General features: G+C 37.6%; 1 protein-coding gene across 2 annotated transcripts in view; it reads left to right on the forward strand.

The window, feature by feature from the left end:
- Positions 1–19,838, forward strand: part of BTBD9 (BTB domain containing 9) — a 463,365-nt gene that overhangs the window by 43,838 nt on the left and 399,689 nt on the right. For both annotated transcript variants that reach the window (XM_037146205.2, XM_053671066.1), the window contains exons 2-4: positions 6,922–7,133; positions 10,654–11,017; positions 13,071–13,335. In XM_037146205.2, coding sequence (XP_037002100.1) covers positions 6,949–7,133; positions 10,654–11,017; positions 13,071–13,335 — 814 coding nt within the window. In that variant the 5' untranslated portion in view covers positions 6,922–6,948. The remainder of the gene's footprint in view (positions 1–6,921; positions 7,134–10,653; positions 11,018–13,070; positions 13,336–19,838) is intronic.

The raw sequence follows: 19,838 nt of genomic DNA on the forward strand, positions 1-19,838 counted from the left end.
AACTGTACATTACTATGATACATGATCTGCGTATTGCATTGTGTGCCCACCACCCATAGTCACTGTAAATCATCTGTCACCACATATTTGGCCCTCTTTACCCTCTACCACTTCCCCACCCCCTTCCATCAGGTAACCACCATACTTTTTTGTCTGTCTCTTGAGTTTCAGTTTTATATCCCACATATGAGTGAAAACATATAGCTCTTAGCCTGTTCTGATGGTGTATTTCACTTTAGCATTTTGTTCCTGAAAATTGTATGAGACATCCTTATTTATGAACTGTCTAGTAATGTTTCTAGTGTTTTATTATCAACTAGTTGCTTACATCTGTTACAGTTAGGCTGTGTATGTAGGTATCAAGTAAAGAAGGAACCCTTTTATTCCTGTTCAATTAAAACTTTAAAAAATAAACTTAATAATTACATTAAATGCTATTTTAGCTCTTATTGTGTTATTTACCTGACTTTTTTCTTCTTTGACTTTTTAATTTGATGACAATTATTTTTGCTAATATTCTTCTGGAATGAACCCACTTTGTCATGAATCCTTCTGCTTAATCCTGTCTTCCAGTATTTTACATAGGATTTTTTTTCATATATACTGGTTTTTGAGTGTGTGGCTATGGTCACATCTTTGTGTTAGGGTTATATTGCCTTCATAAGAAGCAGCAGAAAACTTTATTTTTTCCTTTGTGCACAGGAATAAGTTATCATTGGAATTATGTGATCCTTAAAGTTTTGAAGAAAACTATCCATAAAACTGGATATGGCATATTTGGAGGTCAGGGGTCAGTAATATATTTGGGCAGGTGGGGTAGTTTATTTTTTTAGTATACTTTCTCTTCTCCAAATCTAAGATTAAATAAGTGTATCAGATAGGTTTTTAGACTGTTTGTTTTCATTGCTTTTTCTAACATTGTTAGATCCTCTGGTTGTTTCTGGAGCCATACATAATATGTTAGCATACCAGGATTGAACTTCTATTTTTAGAAAGCCTGCTTGCAAAATTGTTCCTTTTCTAGCATCTAGAAATTTGGGTTTTAGGAGTTCCTGTCATTAATCGATGAGAGGGTCTCATTTAAGCTGTACGAACAGAATAGTTTATGTTGAACACTGCTTTCCTTCATGGAGTCTGGAATTTGGATACACGCCAATCAAAGGCTACCTACACTAACAGCCTCCCATTAAATACCCTGGGCACTGAGTCTCTAACACAGGCCATCGTAGTTCTGTGGGGGAATTAAGCACATTCAATGTAACTTCGTTGGAGAGGTCCCTTGCATCTGGTTTTCCTCAGGCTTTGCCCCACTTGCATTTTCGAAACCTTTGCTGATTTTGCTGTGTATTCTCTTGCTGTAATGAATAACATTTGTGAGTACAACCTTATACTGAAGTCATGGGAGTTCATTTCATATGACAGACCAACACAGTGACATTTAAAGGAAGTGGCAAAGTTAAAAAATATAACTTAAGAAAAACCTAATATAATCATTACAGCTGTGGAAACAAGCTCATGGAAGTTAGAAAATTTGTTAAAGGTCATATATATCATTAGTGGCTGAATAAGTTTCAAAACTGAAGAAAAAAGTCAATAACCAGTTTTACCCCATAAACTTATTTTTTTTCAGTTTTAGCTATCAAATTAAATTGGTTGTTTAAAAAATTAAGTTTATTGGTACGTGGTTTCTAAAACATGCTTTTTAAAAAGTAAGCAGTGGACCCAAATTGTGACTTTGTAGGTAAGCTACAGCATAGGGTGAAAATGTTTTCTATGTACAAGCTGTGGCATTGGTAACTTTGTTAGCACTGTTTGCCTCTTTGCAATAAGACTCCAAATGGAATTATATGAATTTTCTTGGCTAGTATTTATTTGTATATTTGTGCATCTCAGTAAGGGCTGGGAACTTACAACAGAGTCTAAATCAGTGGCTCATTAGAATCACTTTAGAATAGTGATTACACATTACAGACCAATTAAGTAAGAATCTCTGATAGGTGGGGCTCAAGCATCTTTTTTCTTTTTTTTTTTAAGCTGCCCATGTGATACTAATATGTGGCAAACTCATTGAGAATCACTAGTCTAATTAATTTTTTTTTCTGTTGTGAAGGGTAAGAGCTCCTTCTTTCTTTCTGCTGCATAGAATTCCATTGTGTAAATGTACCATAGTTTTTTGATCCATTCATTTACTGATGGGCACCTAGGTTGCTTCCAGCACTTGGCTATTGTAAATTGAGCTGCTCTGAACATTGGGGTGCATAGGTTTTTTTGAATTGGTCTTTCAGGGTTCTTAGGGTATAATCCCAGCAGTGGTATTGCTGGGTCAAAAGGCAGTTCCATTTTTAGTTTTCTGAGGAAATTATATACTGTTTCTGGAGAGCATTGTGCTAGTGAAGTAAGCCAGGCAATGAAAGGCAAATACCATATGATCTCACCTACAAGTGGAACCTAATCAACAAAACAAATAAGCAAGCAAAATATAACCAGAAACACTGAAATAAAGAACAAACTGACAGTAACCAGAGAGGAGGCAAGAGAGGGATAATGGGGCAAAATAGGGAAAGGTCCATCAAGGAACATATATAAAGGATATATGGACAAAGCCAAAGGGGGTAGGTTCAAGGGTGGGAGGCGGGAGAATGGGTTGGGTGGGGGGCCAAGTTGGGGTGAAAATGGAGACAACTGTACTTGAACAATAAAAATTTTTTTTCTAATGCCTTGCCTGGCATAGCTCAGTGGATTGAGCGCTGGCCTGTGAACCAAATGATCGCAGTTTGATTCCCAGTCAGGGCACATTCCTGGGTTGCAGGCCAGTTCCCAGCAGGGGATGCACAAGAGGCAACCATACATCGATATTTCTCTCCCTCTCTCCTTCCCTTACCCTCTAAAGATAAATAAATAAGATCTTAAAAATTTTTTTCTATATGCCAATAAAATTTGTGTTTATTCCATACTAAGTGGCCATTTTAATACTTGGCAATATTAGCTTTATGTCTCTAATTGGAAAAGCATAATTAAAGTACACATCTAGTAAATTAAATTGTACTACTAAGAACTACAGATCTAGAGAACCTACTAGATGATATTTACATATGTAGCATTAATGTTCATTGTATATTAGTTGAAGAATTATAAATTTACTTTTCAGCTAGTTAACCAAAAACCAGTTATTTTGTATCAAGAGTCATTTAGTCCCTTTTGGGGGAAGACACAGTTGCAGCTGCAGCTAAGTGCTGCCCTACCCGCTCCTGTTTTTGACTCACCTCTGTTCACTCTTACCAGAGAACAAGTTGGTCAGGAAGCCACGCTGCAGTGATGGCTTTTAAAGATACTGGAAAGACACCCATGGCACCAGAGGTGGTGATTTCACCAGATTACAATTATTCTAACTGGATGCACTATAAAGTTTTTGGAGAATGTGTGTGCTGACTTGATCAGAGGCACAAGGGAAAAGGATCACAAAGTGAAAGGACCAGCTCAGATGCCTACCAACACTCTGAGAATCATCACAAGAAAAACTCACTGTGTGGAGGGTTCTAAGACTTGGGATCTGTTTTAGATGAGGATTCACAGGAGCCTCATTAACTTGCACAGCCCTTCTGAGATTATTAAGCAGATTACATCCATCACTATTGAGCCAGGAGTCGAGGTTGAAGTCATTATTTGTAGATGCTTTAATCAACCTTTTAGATAAATTAACTATCAGTTGTTAAAAAAAAGAATCATTTAGTTAATTATTTGAATCTTACTCATAAGAGAGTGTTATAACAGAATATCTTCACTGTTAAGCATACTTCATTTTATTACACTTATCTTTATTGCACTTCACAGATGTTGCATTTTTTACAAACTGAAGTCAAGAACCTCCACCAGGAAACAGATTACAATTTATTTTATTGCTATACTCACTTTATTGCCATGGTCTGAAACTGAGGTATGCCTGTGTATTCATTGCATTTTTTCAGCCAGGAAAGCACCAGTTTAATTCAGAGTCATGCACTATCACTGAAACATTGGATGGTGATGGCAAAATTTATGTTGAGGAGAAATGGGATTTTGAAACCAGGTATGAGTTGCTTTCAGAATTTCATGGTTGGTATAGGAAATAACTATGTTGTTTTGAACATTGGTTGGGTAACCTAGCCAGAAATCAAAACAAAAAAATCAGAACAATTTGAACCTCTGTCTAGGTCACAGTCAAACCTTGATCATATGTTACAGCAGGGGTTGGCAAACCTGCTGGAGGAGACTGTGGCCTGAAGGTTAAGTCCACCCTTTTCCTGTAAATAGTTTCATTGGGACATAGCCACAGTCATTTATGTAATTACTGTTTGTGGCTGCTTTTAGTTGAATAATATTGTAATATAGACTGTACAGCTTACAAAACCCAAAAATATTTACTATCTGACCCTTTGCAGAAAGTTTGCCAACTCCTATGTTAGACTGTGGTATCATACATTAAATGATTGATTTACACATGATTTGCTGACACTCCTTAAGTTGATCCTCTTAAGCTGTCGTTCTCGCACTTCACACACAGGTGACGAGATGATTCCATTTTTAGGGCTTTCCAGTGGAGGTTGCAGTTGAGGGAAAGGTATTTGCCTTGGTAATGAGGGTAGTGTGCTGCTGGTACTTTGATGCTCCTGACATAGCGGGATCAGGAGCTTACCTGGGGTCGTGTCTGTTTGCCTAAGCCATCCTCCATGTTCCTCTACATCACAGTCCTTGCTGTTGATCCTTCTCTTGGGGGTGGTAACTGGCAGGTAACTGGCAAACCTGGATCAGGAGGATCTTCCACTGCAGTCTATGGGGATAAAGACCATCTTTAATATACTTTGCTGAAGTGCACCAGCTTGCAGTGCCTGGGGCGTCATGGATGGGATATAGGCAGATTCACACAGACTACCGAGTCCTGAGGAGGAAAAGGGACCATACAGCTACTTCCTCGAGAGGGGAGCACCTCAGAGTGGCTTGGCCACACTCTGAAGGGGGTAGCACATTCTTGAGGCCTGGCAACTCTCTCAAGGGGAGAGTGTGCTGGCCTAGACAGGCTTTTATTGGGTTTAAGTTGCACAGGAATACAGGTACAGCTTATTAATCATTGTCAGGCAGTGAGGATCAAACCATAGATAGCATACAAAGAACTATTAGGGCTTCTTCTGAGTCAGGGTTTACCAGCTAAAAGGTTACAAAACTTTGGGAAAACAAACTCATTTCCTCTTTGGGCCTTTATCATTTAACTAAGAGGATTCTTAGCAAAGCAGGCTTCACGGGATTTTACATATTCTTTCTCAGGCCTGATCACCAGGGGAGCCCGCCCTTTCCAGGCAAGGCTGCACCACCCTCAGTCATTGTTTTCAGGCTTAAGTCAGGCAGAGGAGGCAGACAGCCAAGGAATTCTCAGAGACTTCTCAAAGACAGACTGAGGACTCAGACTTCGTCAAAGCCTAGGGGCAAGGGTCCATCACCCCCTTTCTCCATAGCCCCCAAGTCCTTCCCTGGGGCCTCCACATGAGCGTGCCTGGCTTAGGTGGTTCCCCCCTGGGGGAATCTCGTCTAACTACAGGTCTTTAATATACTTTCTGTCATTGGCTAACTGATCAAGCATTAGAGGCCAGTGATGGAAAAAGGAACAGAAGTGGTGCTCCTGCCAGGGATATAAGGTTTTTCTCCTTAGTGGCTTAAGGTCCGAATTTCGAAGGTCGCTCATTCGGCCTTAGCCATGGGAGGCTATAGCTCCTGAAACCAGGCAAGGCTGTTCCTAACACTTTGCTAGTAGTGGATCTGGATGTGAAAGTTTAAAGACTAGGACTAGTGACTTAACCTTTAATCCTTCCTGGTCCAAGTGGAGAGTTCTAGAAGGTGTGGAGAGCTAGTGGAGAGATCATATCTGGCTCCATTCCCCTACTCTCTGGCACAATAGAGGGTAGCTGGCTCATCTCTTAGCTGTAAGCCATATCACCTTGAGCACCTGAATGCTAGTGAGGGCTCTCATCTACTTAATAGGTTACTTATACCTGAAAAAGCAGTATGTGCAAGTAAGTACATTAGAGATTTAAGAATATAAAAATTTTTAGGTTTAGATGCATATGACTTCCTTTTCTAACTTGTAAAGTTTTTAAGTTTTAGCTTTTAGATCTTCAGTTAATGTTTGTTGAAGGGCATTGCAAACAAAAGCAAGGAAGTGCCTGTAAATGAGATTAAGTGTAATGAAGTCCTGCTACACACAGGTAATGTGATCAGTAGAGCCGAACATTTGGACTAGAAGTTACAGTCTTGAGAAAAATGTTTGGGGTTATTTTCTTTTGAGGGGGATTAGGATGCTTGATATAAAATTTTATTAATAAATGTCAAGATATTTTTGTGAATACAGAAGATTGTAGGGGTTTTTTTTCCTAAAATATTTAAGGTGGCTTCTGACCAGAATTTCTCCTCTGAAAGTATTTGAAATGTGATGATTTAGTTTATTCTATTTGTGATTTAGGTCCAGATCTATGCCCAAATGCCTTTTCTCTTGGGTATAAGTTAGTTATAACCCTACCTTATTTAAATCTGTGCTAAAAGAGGAGTTCTTCTGGTAGTTGACCTTTATTTCCCCAAGGTACTGAGAAATAAGGAACCTGTATTTGGGTGCAGCATTCTAGATTGGGATAGCTCTAAGTGCTGCTAGTGTTCGAGGACCCTGGCCTTTATATTTGCTCTCCTAGTGTGCTAGGGCAGTGAATGTAGTAGAGTTAATGGAAGCAGGCTGAATTGCTTCTCAGAATAAATGGGTGATAAAGATACCAGTAAGGATGAAATTCTTCTTATATGAGTGTTTTAAAGTAGTCTTAAATTTTACTTAGCTGTGTTTATGGTATGTGATTTTCTATGTGTACTCCCCTCCCACCACTAACTCTCATCTCTTCTTTAAACTAGATCAGCAGCTGTTATCTGTTCTACAAGATGAGTAACAGCCACCCTCTTCGCCCCTTCACTGCAGTGGGGGAAATTGACCATGTGCACATTTTGTCTGAACATATTGGTGCCTTGTTGATTGGGGAAGAATATGGTGATGTCACATTTGTTGTGGAAAAGAAACGTTTTCCTGCCCACCGGGTAATTTTAGCAGCGAGGTGCCAATATTTTCGGTAAGTCTGTAATACTTTTTGAAGATTCAAGTTAACTTGTGGAAGCGTTGGTATTTTTTTAGTCTATAAAAAGTAATAAAGCATAACAATAAATACTAGCAATCCTTGACTTCAACATCTATTAGAATTTCATCTTTGTAGTAAGTTTTTGTAATTTTTTGAAAATTGCCTTTTCTTTGGGAGCCATCTTAGAATGATTGGGTTAGAAGGCTCCTTGGGCTAGACTGTACCCAATCTATCAATTTTCAAGATCTCAAGAATATTTATTTCTTAGGCTGAATTTTTGTTGTCCTCACCTTCTCCTCAGCATCGATTACTAATTGGCAGATAGGCTTCTGGTATAGACAGACGACCCTCTGGACTTGCTAATGTACATGAGTACCTCCTAGTTTCAGACGGTTGACATCCAGGACCTGTAGGCAGCCCAACAGATGTACCTTACTTAAGATGAGCAATTTGATGCCCCAAATTAAAGGAAACTTAAGTACTTACTGAGACTGTTTCACAGTTACCCTAGAACTAAAACTAAACAAAATATGTATTTAATTAATATAAAACTTGTGTTTATATGTAGCTATTTTTTGGTACTCAAATGCTTAATTTCCAGGGTTACAAATGTTAAAGTGAGCTCTGATTACTCTGCATTATAGCTAATGTTAGTTATAAGGGAATCATCACTGAGTGAAAATTTATCTTTGATAAATCCATTGATCTCTATATATAAAATCATTGATTTCCCTGGGAAACTTGATATCTCAGTTTGAGATACTGATGGCTTAGAGAAAAATTCAGTTACCTTCTGTGAAAACTGAGGTCTGAGTTTTATAGTCAGAAGTAATTGAAACAATGTCACGGGAACACCTAGAGTCACATAGTAAAGTGTGTCTCTTAGGAATATTTACTACTTAACAAGAACTTTTATAGTATTTTATACCATATTTTAGAACATTCCATCTTGTACATATGAAGTGCCACTGCAGATGTAAGGAAGAGGTAGATGAAGTGAGGAGCCTAGAAAAGAAAAGAGCCTATTAGAGTTCTTGCTAATACCTCCTATTCCTCTTGCTAATGGCCTTGGTCTAGTCATTATTTGTTACCAGCTTCTGTCCTCTGCACAGTTTTCCTTTCATGTTTCTGTTCCATTTCTTACTTTTGGTCTGCTTATTACTATTAAAGTGTTTTATGAAGAATCCTTTCTTTGTTAAGTCAGAATGTTTCAGCTTTATGTTTAATATTTGTTAATAGTTTACACCTATCCTCTTTCAAAAATAATTTGAGACAACCATAATTACAAGTGGGTATCTTTTAGGTGATAAACATATTCTTAAAAGAAACTCAAATACTTAAAAAAAATGAAGACCATATTAAATGAATGGAATATACTCCTTTACTTATTGACCTTGTTCTTGATGCCTGTTTGTGGATATTGAACCTTAATATCCACAACTATCTGATACCTCGTGAGGCTAAACTGAGAGTCATTATCAGTGCTATCTTAAATTCTCATTGCTGACACCGTTCCTTTGTGAAGGTGAGTTAACTGTCAGTAGTCAGGAGAGGCTTTACTAAGAGTTGTCATAGAGCCTGTCAATTCCTGGAGAAGGACAGGAGGGAACTTCCCACAAGTTGGGGATTCATATTTAGGGTCTCAAGGGAGCTCCATCAAAACCACTTTTAAAGCATTGAGAATTCATGTAAATATCATAGGTCCCACTGGAGTGAGTCTTGGTGAGATCTTCCCAGGAAGGTATTTTTAATCTAGTGATTTTAAAGTTGTGGTTGGATATTCTCTGGATTAGCTGAAACCTTCAAGGATGTTTTTAGGCAGAGTATACCTAGTGAAGAGGTATTCGTGAATACCTCTTCAGGATATTTGTGAATCTTTTGCTGGATGGTTTTACTTATTTTTCTGATCCTCGGGGAGGGTGAGAAAAGTTCCTGGCAGGTGTGTGTGGGGGACCCTGAAATGCTAAACCTGCTGTCAGAATGTTAGGAGCAGGGGGAAATTCCTTTTGCCCCCTTGTTCTCTTGCTCTCACTTTTACAAGTTTTCTTTCTCACTCTTCACTATTCCTTTTCTGTGCTCCTACCTTGTCATCCTCTGGCTGCCCTTTCTTTCCAGATAGATTGAAAGTTTAATTGGTTCATATAATTTCTCTGGAGTAAGAGGTAGAAATTCAAATCCATTGCATTACTGAATTGTCTAGTTTTATTTTTTTAGATGAGCAGATAAACAATAAAGTGGGGATTTTTTAAAACTGACAAGTAATGAAAGAAAAAAGTTAAGTCATCCATAATTTCATTAGCAATTACATTTTTAATTTATAAAATAACAGTGAAAGCCCTTTCCTCCCAGCCATCTATTCCCATTCCCCAGAGATAAGCATTGTTAACAGCTTAATAAGAATTTTTCCTGATTTTTCTCAATATAAATAGACATATCTATTTATACATATATCTATGTATATACACATATAAGTATATGCTGTATATTTTTTTACTCAACACATATGGATTTGCAATTTAACCTACTATATTATGGACATCTGTCCAAGACAGCATATATTGACCTCCCTTAATCTTTGTAATGTATATCACAATATTCTCAATCATGTTCCTATTGATGGGCATTTAAGATTTTTTCCAATGTTTCCATCATTTCAGTATATATTCTTATATACTTATCTTTAAAATCATGTGGTATTATGTCTCTAGAACTGAGTCATAAAAGTGAGATTACTGAGTTGAAGGATATTCATATTTTAGATTTGAACAGATATTACTTAAATTACTTTCCAAAAAGGGGTGCCCATTTATACTCAAAGCAGTTCATAAGAGAACCTGTTTTTCCATTGCTTTTTCAGCACTGAATATTAACAGGCTTTTTAATTTCTGTCAGTTTAACAGGGAAGAATGGCACCTGATTATGGTTGTTTTTATGTGATTATATCTTTTCTATAGAGTTTTACTTTTTAAAACTGTCTTATTGATCTTTAACATGTTTATATTGATTTTACTGTCCCCCTCAAAAGAGCACTTTGAACTTTTTTAAAAAAGATTTATTTGTTTTTAGAGAAAGGAAGGGAGAAACAGAGGGAGAGAAACATCAGTGTGTGGTTGCCTCTCATGCACCCCCTACTGGGGACCTGGCCTGCAACCCAGGCATGTGCCCTGACCAGGAATCGAACTGGTGACCCTTTGGTTTGTACGCTAGCACTCAGTCCACTAAGTTACACCAGCAAGGGCTCATCTTTCTATTTAATGAATGTCTATTATATATCTTGAGCTTTCAGTATATTTCATTAATCTAGTTGTCTATAAAATCAATTCAAAATAGTTTTTAAATGATTTCTCTTAATGTTTTAAAGAACTATTTAAAATGATTACTATGCATTTCTTTACCTGAATCTTTATGTCACTGTATAAACTTCTGTTTGTATGATGTTGATAGCCATTATTTCATAATTTTGTAGCAACTCTTACTTGAGGTTTTTCTCATGCATTGCTTGTTTGACACACAGAGCATTACTGTATGGTGGAATGCGAGAATCTCAGCCCGAAGCAGAAATCCCTCTTCAAGACACCACTGCAGAAGCATTCACAATGCTACTTAAATACATCTACACTGGGCGGGCAACACTGACGGATGAGAAGGAGGAGGTGCTGCTGGACTTTCTGAGCCTGGCTCATAAATATGGATTTCCAGAGCTGGAGGATTCTACTTCCGAGTATCTCTGCACCATACTTAACATTCAGAATGTCTGTATGACTTTTGATGTTGCTAGTCTCTACTCACTTCCCAAGTTAACTTGCATGTGCTGCATGTTTATGGACAGAAATGCTCAGGAGGTGCTCTCAAGTGAAGGCTTTCTCTCTCTTTCTAAGGTGGGTCATTGTCTACGAGGAATTTACAGGCATGCATTGTTTTGCTTATATCTGAACAGTAGAAATGCAGCAATGAACTAAGAATAAAAAATAAAAGTTGAAGGTGTGGAAGGGGTTGTCTGCCTAGCCACCCTGCCTTTGGCTACTGAGACTCTAGATTATATAAGAGAAAGATTGTGTCTGTTTTTTTTAAGGAAGTTTCATGCTGGTAAATTCTGTGTGCTGAAGAGACTGTGATGCTGCGTGGTTGTTTTCAATGTGATAACAGTTAAATGATGACAGTCTTTGTGGTATTATTGCATACTATTTTTTCAGTTTGTATTTCTTTGGTAAAGAGGATAACTCCTTATATTGAGAGAAAAAAATTCATAAAGAAGATCGGATGTATCATTGGATGTCTTTTTTTTTTTATAATTTATTTATCTTTAGAGGGGAAGGGAAGGAGAGAGGGAGAGAAACATCAATGTATGGTTGCCTTTCATGCGTCCCCTGCTGGGAACTGACCTGCAGGGAACTGGCCTGCAACCCCAGTATGTGCCCTGACTGGGAATCGAACCGCGATTGTCTGGTTCGAAGGCCCCCGCTCAATCCACTGAGCTACACCAGCCAGGGCTCATTGGATGTCTTTAAGTCACTGTTTTGTGTATGTTGGGTTGGCCAAAAAGTTCTTTTGGTTTTTTCCATAAGATGGCTCTCATAGTGCTTAGTTGTCTTTAGCTTAATTCGAAAAAATTTTGATTGTACTGTGACAGCAGTCATGTTAGCGTGCATTTAAAAAAAAAGCTTAATACCCTGGCTGGTGTGGTTCAATGTATTAAGTGCCAGTCTGCTAAAGGGTCACTGGTTCGATTCCCATTCAGAGCACATGCCTGAGTTGTGGGCCAGGTCTCCAGTAGGGGGCATGTGAGAGACAACCACACATCGATGTTTCTCTCCTTCACTCACTCCCTTCCCCTCTCTCTAATAATAAATAAGATAAAATATTTTTTAAAAACTTATCAAAATTGGTGAGTTTTTGTGTAGCAATTTTAATATTGAAGATGGAAGAAAATACTCAACATTTTTGGCAATTATGCTTTATTATTTCAAAAAAGGTAAAAATGCATCTGAAACAAATGAATTGTGCAGTCTGTGGAGAAGGCGCTGTGACTGATCAAATGTGTTAAAAGTGGTTTGTGAAGTTTCATGCTGTAGGTTTCTTGCTGGATGATGCTCCACAGTTGGGTATACCAGTTGGAGTTGATAGTGATCAAATAAAGTTAATCAACAATCAAAGTTATACAATGTAGGACGTAGCCGACACACTCAAGATATCCAAATCAATTAAGTTATTTGTGAACATGAAAAATGTGTCTTTTATGGAAAAAAACTAAACTTTTTGACCAACCCAGTATGTTTTCTAGCTCCACATTCATTATAATTTGGTGTTTTACACTGTGTAATAGGGTAAAACTATTTTGCTCAAATCTTTCTCTGAACCTTGGTGGTTGTCTCTCCTTTCCCTTTTTGCATTCTCTCCTTTCTCATGAATATTTTGAATGAGAACACCTAATTTAGAAAGCTACATATCTTGTTTTTAATTTAAACTATGATTTTTATTTTTCTACTTTATTTCCAGAGGCAAGGTCTTTGAGGGTTGCACTCTATTGCTGGAGGTTAGTCTGAAAATCTGAGAACCAAAAGTATGGTAGTGCAAACAAAAGATTTTGGATTTTAAATGCCAGATGTATCTTACTGACTCATAAATGTACACTCTCCTAAAGAACGTGTATGGAAAAACAGCTAGCTCCTCATCTTGCCATTTCTTTTTCTAGTTATTTTTATTAAAGATGGATGCAGATGTGTTGGAAAGACTGGATGTTTGCTGTAATGGTACAAGATACCTGCAGCTATTCTTATAGCCACAATGTGCAGGAGAGTGCATGGCACATGATAGAGAGAAAATGGCCAAAAAGAGTTAATTGTATACATGCAACTGACACTTGCAGTTCTTTTGGATAATGCACATGGTTAGCTCCATATAACTGGAATGTTTTCTTGTTACCCTTTTCAGACCGCACTTTTAAACATCGTATTAAGAGATTCGTTTGCAGCTCCTGAAAAAGATATTTTCCTAGCCTTGTTAAACTGGTGTAAGCACAATTCCAAGGAGAATCATGCTGAAATCATGCAGGCTGTGCGTTTACCTCTGATGAGCCTCACGGAACTTCTGAATGTTGTGAGGCCTTCGGGACTGCTGTCTCCTGATGCCATTCTGGATGCTATTAAAGTTCGGTCAGAGAGCCGGGATATGGACCTCAATTACAGAGGCATGCTCAGTAAGTACCGGTTCATCCTAATCTCACCAAGGAGTTTTGTTTGCATCATATGACAGTCTCAGCTACAAAACTATAGTGCAGGTGTACATGGCATGTGTGGGCCTAAGAGCATATAGCTTTGCTCCCTATGTAATGCCTTTTCTTGTCATTTTCCTACTAATTCACCCTGAGAGTGCATAGCTGTTGTAGATTCCCAGAGAGGTATTTCTTGCCATTCTTGGACAGATTTCTGTAGTCGTTCCTTAGAAAGTTGGAAATAGATACTTTCCTCAAAACCTTTTTCTCATATGAAGACCTCTCCTCACTTTCTCCATCAAGTCAGTACTAAGTACATGCTATGTACTTATTTCTTTATGCACCATGAACATGAAAATTCTAAATAACCATAATAATAGCTAAATCTTATGTATCATTTCCAACCCTTATGTGGTAATTTTTCTTAATAGAAAAACAATAGCATTGAACACATAAAGTTTTTTATGTCTCAATAACTATCTTACATGATTATTTAATTCTCACAGCAGTCCTTTGAGGTGCATACCATTATTGGTTCCATTTTACAAGTGAGGAAACCAAAACACAGAGAGGTTAAGTAACTTGCCCAAGGTCACACAGAAAGAGTCATGGAGTTGAAAGTTAGACTTAGGCAAGGTAATTAACCACTAAACCACACTAAGTGCAAAATATACTCTGTACCTTTGATTCTTTAAATTTTACTGTGGAAATAATACATACCACATGAAGAGTTAAAGACAGCAGTATTTAAGAAGGGTACATGCTCTGAACTTCAGAAGAGGGCATGGCTTAGAATGATTGAGGGAAATTTCATGGAGATTATAAAGCTTGAAGTAAGCATATTTGCATTTGATTTGAATGGCACCAGGGTGGGTTGTATTTCAGATGGGAGGACTGGTGATGTTCATAGACAGATGAGAGCATTTAAGGACTGAACAGAGGAGCTTGGCTGGAGTGAAAGGCTTATGTTGATTAATAACCAAGAAAGTTTGTAAAGGGAAGCTCAGGCAAAATCATGGAAGGCTTTGAAATTAATTTGGGATTTTGCGTATGCACAGTGAGAAGCTGATTTTAAAGATGGGGAGAAGCATGAGTACAGTGGTAGTTTTGAAAGATTGATCCGTGGTGGTGCTACACTTGATGATTTGAAATAGGGAAAAACTTGATTCAAGGAGACCAGAGACTGGCGAGGAGGGTATTTAACCAGTGTACAACTGATACATCTTTAAACTAGAGTGATGGCTGGGAAAATGGAAAATAATGGATGTATAGAGGAGATATTTTAAAAATCATATTTTGGTTATTCAAGGGATTTAAATTTGAAGATTATGTTTGGGAGAAAGTTACCTTATTTTATCAAATTTAAGAAACCAGAAATTCTGAGGCACTATTATTTATGCACCTCTGAGACAGGAAACAATAATTCCACTTAAACCATGACACAGCATCACGATTCAGAAATGTTAACATTTGAAAAAAGTGTATCTTAGAATTAATGAAATATAGTAGTAGTTCTTTGAAGAAATCCTGAACTTATTTTTAGACTTACTGAGTTCGAGGGCTTCTGGGACATCCAGGTCCTAAGTTTTTTCTCATGTTAGTCACTTCCCTGAGCAATCTTTTCCTTGACCGTGGCTTTAGACACTCTCTTGAAGTACTGACTGATCTGAAATAGGTGTCCTAGCTGACTTCTCTCCTTACTCATCAGATTTAGATTTCTTTTCATTGGACATTGAAGAGAAAACATAGATTTTGGAGCCAAATTTGACTGCAGATGTCCGATTAGTCACTTACTAGTTATATAACCCGCTATTAAATTACCTAATGGATTTTACCTTTAGTTTTATATTTTCTCTTATTGTTATGAGAATTAATTGAAATAATGCACACAAATAATGTGTGTAAGCTATATATAGGAAATCATTGTTATATTATCATTATTAGTGTTCTTCCTCATCTCCATATGTTTGTGTAGGTGTTATTGCATTATTTTAAACATTTTTTTACTTACCTTTGGTCCTTGAAGGTAGAGATGATCTTTGTAAGCCCTATTAATTGTGATATACTTAACATTTAACATACTTAACAGCATGTAACAGACATTTGGTGAATGAATGCAAGGAAAAATGTCTAATGACAGTGGATGCAGGTTACTGATGTTTAGGAAGCAAATCAAAGCTGGTGATGAAAGAGTTGAAACCTGGGCTAGAACATAGAGAAAGAAGTAAAGATCATAGTCTGTGGTTTATAGCAGACCTGTAGCCAGGGGGCTAAAGGCAGACAAGGAAGAGTAGAGAGGTAGGAAAAGAACTGGAAGAAGGTTACAGAAGCCACAGAGGAGAGAGTTTATACATGGAGAGAGGGTGGTCAGTGGTATCTGGTGATAGTCGGAGGTCAAGAAAATTGAGAATTGAGAGAAAACATTTGGATGTAAATGGTGGTAAGTTGGTGAGTAGTCTAGACTGAAGCTTGGTTAACAGGGAATTAGGCCACAGACTTGAAAAGATGGTAACTACAATGTATTAATTGTCTGCCGTGTGAATTGGAGTGAAAGGTAGTAGAGAAGTAGTTTGGTAGCTGCATGGAACAGGTCAGGAGAGGTGCTGGGAGGGATTTAGAAGGGCTAGAAGATGGTGCTGGACAGAGTATGGGAGGATGGAGGGGGGAGAGATAACAAGACGAGTAATATTACACTTTATAAATTATCATTGTTGGAGCCTCTTCTATAAGTTCCCTTTTTTTTTAAGTTGAGATGAAAATTTTATTCCATATCATGATATGAAATATTTATTTTTTAATTTAATTATTTTTCAACTACAGTTTTCTGCTTTTTACTCCCTTCCCAGTGCTCCCCCCCGCCCCCTGCCCCAATAAGCTCCCTTTTTTTCCCTTTGTTGCCCTTTTGTTCCCATAGTTCTGATCCGAGGTGCTCATGGGGCCCACTATCTGGATTTGTTCTTAAGGCTCGGCTTGGGACATTGCTGCAGGAGTACTGAGGTGCTTTGGACATTTCACATAGTAATTGGTAGCTTGGAATTGATCAGCTGCTCAGTATAGTTGTCTAACCTGGGTTATGATAACCCATGAAATTACCGTGAAAAGGAGTAGTCAGTCAACCAGCTGAGGCACACAGAGTTTTGGAATGACAAACTTACTGTAATTATTGCTCATAAATCTTAAGCTCTTCATTTTGGAATGATTCTATGGGAAGGAAGAGGTTATACAAATATTAGGGAATCTTTAACTTCTAAATTTGAGAAATGACTAAGTAGTTGGCTTTTAAAAATTTTTTTTTACTTTTTAGGTATATGTATAGTAAAAGCAATAATATAAATACTAAGGAAGCATATGATTTTCCCATCAGACCCTAAAAAGCAAGTTAGCTGTTTCCTAAGTAAATGTTATTCAAATATTATATTATTATTTCTTTTATCAGATTGCTTTACTGTTAGGGGAAAAAAGTATCTAAAAATTCAAAACTGTTTCTGAGGTTATTGTTCTGGAAAGATAATTCTGCTTATTTTGAAATTATTGAGCAAATTTGTTTGTTTTTTGTTCTTTTCTGGGTACAGGTTCTTTGTCTTTGGGGACTTTTCATAAAGTGTAGAGAACTTTTTGTCTTGGGACTAGGGAATAATATCCTTTTTCAATTTTTTTTCTTTTAGTTAATTAGCATGGTTACTGGAAGGTTTAATTCTTAGAGCTGCATAGCCTGAAGCTTTTTACCAAATTACAGAGATTTTTACACCCTTAAAAAAAAAAGAGGACCCAAAGGATGTTTTGATGGTTAGTCTTTTAGTGAAAGTGGTTCAGACTAGTTTTGTACATGCATAATGATGAACATTTGTCTATCAACCTGGGGAAAGGGAATTAACTTTTAATAATAATATATTTTCTCCTCGGGTATTTGAGCTACTTGTACTCAGACCATTCTCTCAATGTGTAGTTTTGTCTTAGCTGTAGGGATAGTTATTTCTGCCTTGAAAGTTAGTGGCACTTTTTCTATTCAGACTAAGTTTTACTCATATTTTGTATTGCTTATTTTAGGTTTTAGATTTTGGCAAAGAGAAGAGTAATTTCTCATTTCTTCATGTTTATAGTATGGTTTATGTCACAACTTTCATCCTCAGGATTTCCTTTTTGAGTAAAAGTCAGTCTGTTCATACGACAGCTTAGTTATTGATGTATATATATGTATATATGTGTTTAAGTCTGTGCTGTAGGTACATGGTAACATTTATTCCCATATTTTCTAGTATCTCAGACCAATGGAGTTTGCCACTGTAATATTAAAATTGTTGCTTTTCTTGGCCTAGACCCCTAGTAGATTGAGCTTCTTGAAGGCTTAATTATGTCTTTTCACTTGTGTTTTTCTAGCACCTAGCATAGTGCCTGAATCTAGACTTCAAAATAAATGACTGAATGGATTTATCCCTTGCTTCTAAACTAGAATTTAAAATTTGTCTCACCTATCACAGAAAGACAGCAATGACAACAGTGAGGCATTAATATTTTTAAAACTCTTTGACTTCTATTACTAGTATATCTTCCCAACTGTAGTTTATTGTATCTTCATCTGTAAACCAGGGGGTTCACAAATAATCTCTACTGCATGTTCCTCTGGGGAGGCATCTCATGTCTGACATGAGCTCTTGACTCCATTAGATGGTGAACAGTTAAAGGGCTGAGTCTAACATAGGGACCAGCACATAGAAAGCCACTTAAGGTTTTTTTCCTTTAAATAAATAGGATGAAGGTCCCTTTCAGCTCTTATATGTTTCCATTCCTTGATTTTTGTAAATAATTTGCCTAAAATACTGAGAGAATTGATGCTTGAGTTGGAACCGAAGTGCTGATCAGACTCATGAGGCCATTGCTCTTCAATAGAGTCTGCAGCCTATTTCTGTTTTGTGATGTTGAGGACCAGAGCTGCACAATATTGAAAGGAGGCATGCAGAGAGTGGAGATAGTGGGAAAGTTAAGGTAAGACAGGAGTTATTAAAAAAGTCATACATGTTACCACACTTTTTGGAAGGGAGGATTTATCATTCTTCGGGGAGGTCAGGTTGGGGAGAGGATGATTAGGGGTCATCAGAGAGCTAAGTGTGAATCCAAAAGATCCATTAAGGGTGAACAGCTGTATCAACCTAGATGTATTAGGTTGGCCAAAGAGTTCATTTAGTTTTTTCCATTAAAGACACATTTTTTATTTTCACCAATAACTTTGTTGATTTGGATATTTTTAGTATGTCAGCCAACTCTCTCCCATGTGGTATAACATTGAATGTTCTCAGTTAATGTCTTGATTTGATCACTGTCAACTTCAGCTGGTCTGTCCGACCACAGACTATCATCCAGAGAGAAATCCACAGCCGAAACTTCGCAAACCACTTTTGACATGTTTGATCAGTCAGAGTACCTTTTCCATACACCACACAAATCCTTTTTTGGTTTTCAGTTGAGTTTTTACCTTTCTTGAAATAATAAAGCATAATATGCCAAAATGGTATTTTCTTTCATCTTCAATATCAAAATTGCTACACAAAAATTCACCAATTTTGATGTTTTTTAAAAAATGCACACTGATATGACAGCTTTCACAATACAATCTAACAAAATTGTTTTGATTGAAGTTAAAGTCAACTATGTACTAGAGCCATTTTATGGGAAAAAGCCAAATGAACTTTATGGCCAACCCAATACTAGAGAGTTCAGTAAAAGATAGTCAAGAATATAAGACAATGAAAGAAAAACACAAGATAATTAACCTAGTATACCTAGTACCACTCAGATTTTGGCTTGTTTCTGCTTAGCTGTGAAACTTCAAAGCTTAACTCCTTCCCTTAATGTTTGTAAAATGCTTCAAAAATGACAAATATAGTCTCATCAAGATGGAGGTGTAGGTATACATGCTTTGCTTCCTTGCACAACCATAAGAAGGATCAAACTAACTTCAAAACAAAATACATCCAGAACTGCCAGAAAATTGAGCTGTATGGAAGTCTGACAACCAAGGATTTAAAGAAGCCATATTCATCCAGATGGGTAGGAGGGGTGAGACAAGGAGCCAGGGTGGAGAGGACACAGTGTTGTGGTGGCACGGCGGTGGCAGCTGCTTCAAGAATGGGTGGTACTACATGTATGTGTGGTGGATAAATATCAGGAGGGATACCTGGGGAGCAAGTAATCCCAGCCCCAGGCCAGAGTACACAGCCCAGGGTTCCTGCACTGAGAAATAAAGCCTCATAACTTCTGGCTGTAAAAACCAGTGGGGCTTGGGGCAGTGGAAGAAACTGTTGGTCTTTCAGGAGAGTCCATTTAAAGGGCCTACATGGTCCTAGAATGTCTGCAAACCCACTCACTCTGGGAACCACCACCAGGGCAACAGGTAAAAAGGGCACCAGTCATATACGGGAGAGGGTGTGAAGTGACTGAAAATGGGGTGAGTGCTGAGCAAGTCTCCAGCAGCCAGGCAGTGGCATTGTCCC

Source organism: Artibeus jamaicensis, unplaced genomic scaffold (genome assembly GCF_021234435.1).
Source record: "Artibeus jamaicensis isolate MK-2021 breed Jamaican fruit bat unplaced genomic scaffold, CSHL_Jam_final contig_1803, whole genome shotgun sequence".
NCBI lineage: Eukaryota > Metazoa > Chordata > Mammalia > Chiroptera > Phyllostomidae > Artibeus > Artibeus jamaicensis.